This window comes from Diceros bicornis, chromosome 5, assembly GCF_020826845.1.
Source record: "Diceros bicornis minor isolate mBicDic1 chromosome 5, mDicBic1.mat.cur, whole genome shotgun sequence".
In the NCBI taxonomy this organism is placed as follows: Eukaryota; Metazoa; Chordata; class Mammalia; order Perissodactyla; family Rhinocerotidae; genus Diceros; species Diceros bicornis.
In genome coordinates, this window is record NC_080744.1 from 39,557,563 (window position 1) to 39,566,355 (window position 8,793).

The 8,793-nt window shown below is 55.6% G+C and overlaps 1 protein-coding gene across 1 annotated transcript in view; it reads right to left on the reverse strand.

The window, feature by feature from the left end:
• SPTBN5 (spectrin beta, non-erythrocytic 5) overlaps positions 1-4,787 on the reverse strand; it is a 49,811-nt gene extending 45,024 nt beyond the window's left edge. Inside the window, 7 exon segments of the mRNA XM_058540537.1 lie at positions 716-832; positions 3,524-3,691; positions 3,955-4,075; positions 4,077-4,105; positions 4,107-4,165; positions 4,519-4,583; positions 4,705-4,787. Coding sequence (XP_058396520.1) covers positions 716-832; positions 3,524-3,691; positions 3,955-4,075; positions 4,077-4,105; positions 4,107-4,165; positions 4,519-4,583; positions 4,705-4,787 — 642 coding nt within the window.
• Positions 4,788-8,793: the final 4,006 nt, after the last annotated feature.

Below are 8,793 nucleotides of genomic sequence, written 5' to 3' on the forward strand. Positions count from 1 at the left end.
TGTTCATTCACCACAGAGATGCTAGGCTCTGGGGATGCAGCCAGGCAAGGCCCCTGCTCTGCCAGGGCTCACAGTCACACCAGGAGTTTCAAGGGACCTCCTAGATTTGAGCCAAATCCATGGCCTCTTCTTATTAGGGTTTCATTCTCCAGGTTGGCTTTCCTAACCTACTAGAATTGAGTTTTAGGTGGTGTTTTGGAAACCATGAAACTATGAAAATTGATAAATATGAGGACTTTATATTTTCACTCTTTCTGATACAGTTGTGGGAGAACAAGAGGTAGAATGGAGGAAGATGGGGGACCTCTCCTTAGTCTTCAGGATACTGGGGATTTGGAAACCTCAGGGCTGGGCCTCCTTCTTCATTTCCCCCAACAACCCATTAAGGTGTAATGAAAGTTACAGGGTTTCAGTGCCAGGTAGGCAGCAACAAATCGGGGGTGAAAGGCGGGTGCTGGGCAGACACCTCCACCCCCTCACTAGTGAATGGCTCGTCCCAGATCAGGTTTGAAGCCCATGAGCCTAGTTCTTGTTTCAGCATGTTTAATCTCTCAGACATTCTGAGTTCTTTGCCCGTGGTTGAAGAGTGAATATTAATTGTGTTGATGCTAAGGATCTGCTCTGAGGATCATAATAGTCGGGTGGACGGCTCTGTCCCCAGGGGCCTGAGGGGAGGCCAGGGCTGGGTAACTGGGCGCTGGGGGCTAAAACATACCCTGTCCAGGGAGATGTGGGAAATCTGGAAACGCAGAATGATGACCCAGATGAGTCCCAGGATGAGTGTCTGGTCTCCGTCCACAATGTTCTCTGGCCCAATGAGTGGTATTGGCACCTGTGGGCATAGTTGGCTGGGTTCGGCCGTGAACCCCGTGAGCTGGAGAAGACTCAGAGTAACCAAAAGTCCAGGAGGCCAGCTGCCGGATGGAGGGTCCTGGAAGATGTCCTGCCCCAGGAAGTCCCCAAAGGAGAAGCAGGCAGGGCCTCCAAGAACAAGGCCAGGCAATTGAAGGCTTTCTCAGTGGTTGGGTCTTTGGCCACAAGCCCACCTGGACAAAGCCCCAACCTGGTGAACTGGCTGGACCACTGGAATGCGAGGACCTCCTGTATGTGAGCTACAGGTAAACCCGGGCCAAGATCAATGGTTCAACTACAGGGGTTGGAAATGAGGGGTCATAACAGTCAATGTATGAGCTCAATAGACAACAGCAATGTGCCTCCACCTCACAGCGTGTCTCGGAATCTCCGGGGAGTGCCTGGGTCCTGGCTTACACCTGAATCTCAGCCCTCTTTGTCAGTGTTCCATCTCCTGTTAAAAATTTAGATTCCCAGGCTCCATCCAGTCAGACTCTCTTGGGCCAGGGCACAGGAGTTTGCATTTGGACAAACACCTTGGCTGGTTCTTATGTGCACTGAAGTTGAGAACCTGCTGCCCTGGATCTTGCCACTAGGACAGGGAGGAGGAGCAGATCAAGGGGAGAAAGAAACAGAGTAAACAGCAAAGCTGCACATGACCTCGGCCCCTTCACCCTCTGGCTCCATCTTCCTCTCCTGGATCACATGGCCAAGGCCCCCGGGATTCTTGTAGCTCCTTGAGATTCTAAGCACAGGCCTTGGGGCCTTTGCACTGGCTGTCCCTCCTGTCTGAAAATAATATTCCCCCAGAGAGACAAATGGCTACGTCCTTGTCTTCCTTTAAGTCTTTCCTCAACTGCCACTTTCTCAATGAGGCCTACCCTGGCCACCCTATTCAAAATCAAAACCCAAGGACTCTTCGTCCTGCCCACACACACATGCTAATCCCCTCGCCCTGCTTGGGTGGGATACTGGTCTTGTCCCTGATGTCTCCCAAGCACCTGATTGAGTGTCGGCATATAGCGGGTAATTGATAAATATGCAGTAATGAAGAGAGAGCGAGAGAGACTCCGTAAGACCTGGCGGGAAGCTGGCTTCAGCCAACGCCAGCCTGGAGGGAGGGGTTACATCCCTGAGTGCTCCCCGTGGATACACTGTTGTATCCACCTGGTCTCTGTAGGACCCACCCCCTGCTCTGCTCTCTTCTCCTGGCACACCTGAGCCTGTCTGCATTCACCTCAGCTTGGAGTCGGAGCATCTGGTCAGTGGGGTGTTGGAGTCTGCTTACACCAGCTCCTGAGAGCTGATCTTCCCAGCTTTGTATCAACGCCACTGAAATCAGCAAATGCTACAAATCAGGGCTTTTCTTTCCTCCCAGAGAGCTGGTTGTTAAACATTTACCAGTACACCACTGATCCAGGTTCAAATAAACTGTCTGCCCTGAAACTGCAGGGCAGTTTGGTCGGGGCTTGGCTGACTGCGGTCCCCAGAGCCTGACATGGAGCACCCAGCACATGGTGAGGTATCCAGCAATGAATGCATCCCACATCCTATTTATTAACTGTGTGCTGGGGGCAACAGTGTCACCACAGCTGCCTCATATGTGTGGTGGAGACAAGGCTGTCACCTTCACAGGCTACGTGTCAGTGGCATGCCATGTATCAAAGTTCGAGGGGAGCTGCAGGGCCTCTGACAAGGGCTGCGGGGCTCGAACCCTTCCCCAGTCCCCGGAGCGGAGGTGCCTGGCTCACAGGCCATTGTCCTGGGACCAAGTAGGGCCTGGCCTTCTGTGGCTGGCAGCGTTCTGCTCTTCTGTGTGCTTGGGGACCACAGTGCTCCCATCCGTTGCTTTGGTTTCTTACCTCCCTGGCCTCCCTCTAGCACACCAGGCTCCCGGGGGGCTGACCTCCCTTCAAGGACATAAGTGATCGGCACATATACTCGGGCTCAGCCCAGCCAGTTCCAGCTCAGTGACTTCACAGCCTCCAGGGACAGTACCTGAGGCCAGGAGCGCTGGGGCTTCCCAGTTCCTGGTTCTCAGTACAGATGACCCCTGCACAGCCCCCTGACACTGGCCATGAGGGCCCCTCCGTGTCCCTGGAGCTCTTGACTCCTTTTAGTGACTCTTTCTTTGGCCTGTCCCTTTCCTTCAGGGTCCCTCCTGTTGGCTGAGACCCCTCCCCGTGATCTGGTCCAGCTTCACCAAGGCAGACCCTGTGCCTCTTCCCTCCACTGCCTGGCTCAGAGTCCTGGGATCTTCTCACGTGTCCTACCCTCAGCCTGCCTCTCATAGCCCCACATCCAGGCTCTGCCGGCCAGTTGACCGTGGGTCTTGCCTGGTAAATAATTGCCTCATTTTCGAACAGAGAAGGTTAAGAGTACACTCAATCTTTCAGCTTTGAACCCTGCAATTCTCTCAATGGCATATTTCAGTCCCATCCACTAACAGTGATGACTGTTCCTGCTCTAGCTGGTTGGGTGCTCTCTGAGCTGGGAGAACTGTGCAAGGAAGGGCTTTGTTTCCTGGGCCTCTGCATCGCAGCTCCTGCTCCTGGATTCAGACTCCAGAGCCTCTGCCCCGCCACCAGCCCAGGAAAGATGATCTAGTAGTCTAGCCTGCCCCCGCTGCCCACCCCAGCACCGGGCCCAGAGCCCTCTCCCCAGTGCCCACCTTGGCCTTGAGGAAGGCCAGAGCACGGCTGCTGTTCTCTAGGAAGTGCACGCGCAGGCGGCCCCGGCTGGGGGGTGGCAGGGCCTCCCCCGAGATGAGCTCCAGCAGCCGCAGAAGGTGGGTGCCGTCGGCCAGCTCCGTGTAGAGGTTCTGGATCTTGATGCCCACCTGGGAGGGGAGGGGGGAAGGCACAGAGTCAGCCAGCCTCACCTGTCTGCCCTATCCCAGGACCTGGGAGGCAGAGCCCAGAGCAGCTGCCTGGAGGAAGGAGCATTGGCTTTGGCTGTGCTTTGGGGTTGAGAGATGTGGTGTGTTGTGGGGTCGAGAGAAGCCTTAGCCGATGGTCTCACAGCCGGCCCTCCAGCGTCCCCTGGCCGGGGAGCCGGGCGGACGGTAGAGGTGGGCTGTGGGGCACACCCAGCTACACTCACCCGGCCGTGCTGGAAGACGTTATTGATCCAGTTGGTGAAAGTCTTCTCCTGCATCTGCATGTGCCGCGCCTGCAGCTTGCGAATGTGGCCCATCTCGTACGCAGAGTCCATGGCGGGACTGGACTGGGAGAGCCGTCCCTGGCCTCCTGCTTCAGGTGTCCTGCAGCCCCAAGGAGCTGCTGGGGATTGTGGGGCTGACCAGCCAGCAGACCTGCAGCCCTTTGGGGGCTAGTGACCACTGGACATTTCCCTAAGCTGGAGACTTTGGGGGGGCAGTGTGAATATGGATGACTCCCTGGGAGAGGTGTGCCTCTGCCAGGGGTAAGGGGGCTGCCAGACTGCCAGACTGTCCCCACATTTGGTGGGGGGTTGAAGCTTGGAGCCTAGCCAGGTAAGGTGCTGGTGCCCCTGGCTGGTGCCCTGTGCTCGAATGGCCCGGGGCCCCTTTCACTCCACCCTACTTTCCAGATTCTTCATCTCAGACCTCTCCCCTGGACCACAGCGATTGGCTGCTGCTCCTGGGGATGAATAGGGCAAGTGGAAGGAAAACAGGAAACCACTCACCTTGGTGATGCCCAGGCCTGGGGAGGGGACCTAGCTGGACAGATGGAAATGGCAGATAGCAGGGGCTGTGTGGGGAGGGAAAGAGACATCGGGAGAGGCCAAGGCTGGAGGTGGGGCTAAGCCATGGCCCTCCTCTTGTGCCAGCAGAGCAGGGGTGACGGCACACAGCTGGCATTGTCCTCCCACCTGCCACAGGGAGTGGCCCAGACTGGGAGGGGGCGGCTCAAGAATGCTCCATTCCGTTGCTCCAGGATCTCCTCCTTCATCATGCCCCCCACATCTGGTGGGGGTCCTGGCATCCAAGATGCAGAGGCCGAGGGGGTGGCCTTGAGTTGGCTCTGGGTGGGAGTACCCTGGGGGGCTGCAGTCTGGGTAAAAGGCACTGAAGGGCAGAGCCTCTGGTAAGAAGCTTCTGAACCCACTTCCCAGGCTGGGACTGCCCTTCTGTACCCCTACAGCGCCTCTTTGTGAGCACCCACAGGGACAGGGATGGGAGGGAGCACTCTAGGCCTCTCGTCCTCTCCTGAGGAGCACCACCATAGAGGGAGGGGAATCATCAGACCCTGGGCTTGGAGGCAGGGGCTGTGGAGGGATCCGGTGGGCTCCTTTCTCTCCCTCCCTGAGCAAACTTGAACTGCATGCCAGAGAGAGAGTTCTAATTCAGGCAGCTTCACAGAACGTCCTGGCTCAACTCAGGGTAACAGTCACTGGGCTGGGGTGTGTGTATGGGGGTTCATCCATCCAGCAGCCCCAGAGACTCCAGGAGGAGATGCAACACTCTTCAGGGAGGTGTCCCTGGCAGCCAGGGCTGGTGAGAGGAGCAGTGGCTGCAGCCTGCCCTCGAGAGCTGGGCAAGATGAATCACCCCTGAACCCCTAGGCCCAGGGGTGCAGTGCCCTTGGGGTAGGGGCAGCTCCCCTGCATCTGGGAGAAGCTTCCTCCTCTGTTGTCCTCTCCCTGCGAGGTCCCTCCTGCCACTGGGATGAGCCTGAGCCTCTTTCTCGCTCGCATCCCCAGATCCAGTCAGTCGCCCACGGCTGCTGCTGTGTGCCCCCACCATGCTCCACGGTCTACCCTCCCACCCTGTCTACTCTCACTGCCCCTGCAGGTCCTCATCAAGGTTCCCCAACTCGTCATCCTGCCTGCTCGTCAGCCTGCACACGATCCCCTGGATTTACCTGTCAGAGCACAACTCTGCTCACGCCTATGAAGACTCCCCGTTGCCTGGACAGGACCAGAGCTTTCCTGCCCACATCTGGGCTCAGCTGTTCCCTCTCTCAGCTTAGAATGTCCCTTCTATTCCCCATTGTCCACATTCTTCTGTCCTATCAGCCCCAGTTAAAATTCTGCTCCTTCTAGGAAGTCCCCTCCGCCAGCCCCCATAAGCTGGTTTCTCCTCCTATTAAGACCCTTGCTCCAGACATCTTGTTGATGTGACCACCAGGGGACAGGATGGAGCTGCATGATGCTTTGCATAGAGATCTCAACAGAGGTTGTTGTATCTGAGGTTGTTGAGTGGGGCTGGGGAAGTGCTTTTCTTCCTTCTGAGCTCAGCTGCGGCTAAGGCCACCACACATGCTGCAAGGCCTCGCTCCTCTTTTGCAGTGACTGATTGCAGTCCCTGCTGAAATGAGAATCCCTGTTGGTCAGTACATAGTTTTGGATTATTTACGTTGCAAGTAACTGAAATCTCAAGTCAAACGGGTTTAAACAATATAAAGGGAATGTATTTCCCCACATAAATGAAAAGTCTGTCAAGAGGAGGACTTTAGCTAAGGTTTGATCCAGTAGCTCAAATGATGCCACCACAGGCCTGGATTCCCTCTGCCTTTCTCAATGCCTCCTTCATCTTCATGCTCCTTGGGGTGGTTGCTGCCACCCTAACCTCATTCCCCTGCTCCCAGCAACTCTGGGCACTCCTCTCCATGCCATTTATATTGTTGCACAATATAATAATAATAGGCTCTCTTCTTTACACTGCTTGATTCCAAGAGGAGAGAACATCTCTCCCAAGAGTTGGAACAGAAGTCTGAGGGGCCTGGCTCTCATAGGCTTGAACTGAGCCACATGTCCATTCCTGAACCAATTTCTGTGACCCGGGGGATGAAATACTCTAATTGGCTCAAGTCAATCAGGACCCACCCTGGAAAGAGGGGCTGGGGGGTCTATGTCACCCAAACCTCAAGGCTCAGATGGAGGGTGGGAAAGCGGGCATGCTCTGCAAAGGAAATTCCAGGTCTAGATTGCCAAACGGGTAGATGGGTGCCAGTGAGAAAAACCTGGATGTCTGCTATGGGCGGTCCACACCTGTGATGTGTGGTAAGAGGCAGGAGCAGTGGCAGCCAGCCTGGGGGCTCCACCCCAGCACGACTGCACCTTCAGGTGCATGGGCCTGCATGTGCACTGGAGAGAGGACGTCGTGGCAGGCTGGTCTCCTTTGAGAGTGCTCAGTATGCCCTGTGCCTGCCTTGGAAGGGTCTGCCTCTATGTCCCCTCCAGTCACTCTGAGTTGGGGCCTGCTCCTGGACCTGGCCTCTGCCCCCAGCAGATGGAGCTGCTTTCCTGCTAAAGAAGCTCCATTTGGGGAGTCTCCCACCCAGAGAGGACACAGGAAGAGTTGGGGGGTCACAGGGACAGCATGCAGAAGGGGCACGCCCTCCTCCTAACTCCTCTGCCTCATTTCCAAATGGATCCAAGGGACCCCCGCTTCATTCTCGAGACAGCTGGCACGTGGTCACTGGAAAACCAGAGCCGATGCGGTAAAGGTAGTGATTGTTTCAGAAGTTTATTGATCAGTAGACTGTCTCTTTTTTTGTCTGACACTTCTGAACTAGATTACAAAAAAATAGAAGCACTGTGTATTAACTGCATTGGCTAATTGACATGGAACCTGATACATTCTTAAATTAGGCCCATGTTTACCTGAATAAACTCAGTGGTTATCTGTCTGAAAGGTGTTATTCTTCTGCCACATTCCCTGGAGGAAATAAACAGCGCCTCTGTGAAAAGCTTTCCTTATCCTCAAGGCAATGTGTCCGGGGCATTGCTCTGGGCATAACCAAGGAGTGTAAGGTGCAAAGTGGGAAGGGTTGGGGCTGTCAGGCCATGACTCTGGCGGTTAAACCCCACCCTGGGGAGTGGACTCCAGTATAAGATGTTCCTAGTGTGGTGGAAAGGCGGCTCTCTTAGGGACCCAGATGACCGGGGGAAAGGACTGTGGTTGGCAGCGGGGCCAGGGCTCTGCCAAAGCCTCTCCTGCGGGCTGGTAATGAAGGCGGGGGTAGGGGGAGAGGAGGAGGCATTTTGCTTCTCCTCACATGCTCTCTGATCCACCTGGACACCTAGTCCCATGACACAGAATTCAACTCCTTGAGGACCCCCATCCTGCGGAGGAACCACAGCTCCAAATCCAAAGACGCTATTGCTGCATATGACAAGTGTTCCAGAGAGAACCCTGTCCAGCCCTGGAGAAGCGAAAGCCAGCCAAACGAATGGCCCTCCCCATGGCCCGCCCTGGGCCATCCAAGTGTGTGGCAGGAAAGAATCGATGTACCATGAGGCTGAAGCAGGCTGGACGGCTGCCTGTGACTGCAGAGCTGGCAGGTCTTAGGGCAAGGTTTCTCGACATAAGTTCAGGAGGGCCTCAATAGCAGGCTGACAGGCTGGAAGTTGACTGGGAGGAGTAGGCTGAAGTTTTCATTTTTCCCCCTAACCTCAAGACTGCAGAGGTTTGTGTTGTATGATACATGTGCTGTACAGAAAATAGATTCAAGGGGCCAGCCCCATGGCATAGCAGTTAAGTATGCGCGCTCCGCTGCTGGCGACCGGGGTTCGGATCCCGGGCGTGCACTGATGCACCGCTTGTCAGGCTGTGCTGTGGCGGCATCCCACATAAAGTGGAGGAAGATGGGCACGGATGTTAGCCCAGGGCCAGTCTTCCTCAGCAAAAAGAGGAGGATTGGCATGGATGTTAGCTCAGGGCTGATCTTCCTCACACACAAAAAAAAGAAAGATTCAAGATTCTTAGATTTTCTTCTGTGGAATCATGGAGAGCGTAACGATAGTTTCATCGTGCCAGAGTTTACCTGCTTCCACCCTCCTGCCCATCCGTAAACACTCTGGGGAGGGGCTACTTTGAAAATTGGGGTGGGAAGGGCAATACGGTCAGTCAAGGCGAACAGATCCTAGGGGGCTCTGCTGCCCTGCTGCCCTGCTGCAGGGGGACGGGACAGCGGGTGTTTTGGACACAGACTCAAGGAACTTCGCACGAGTCCT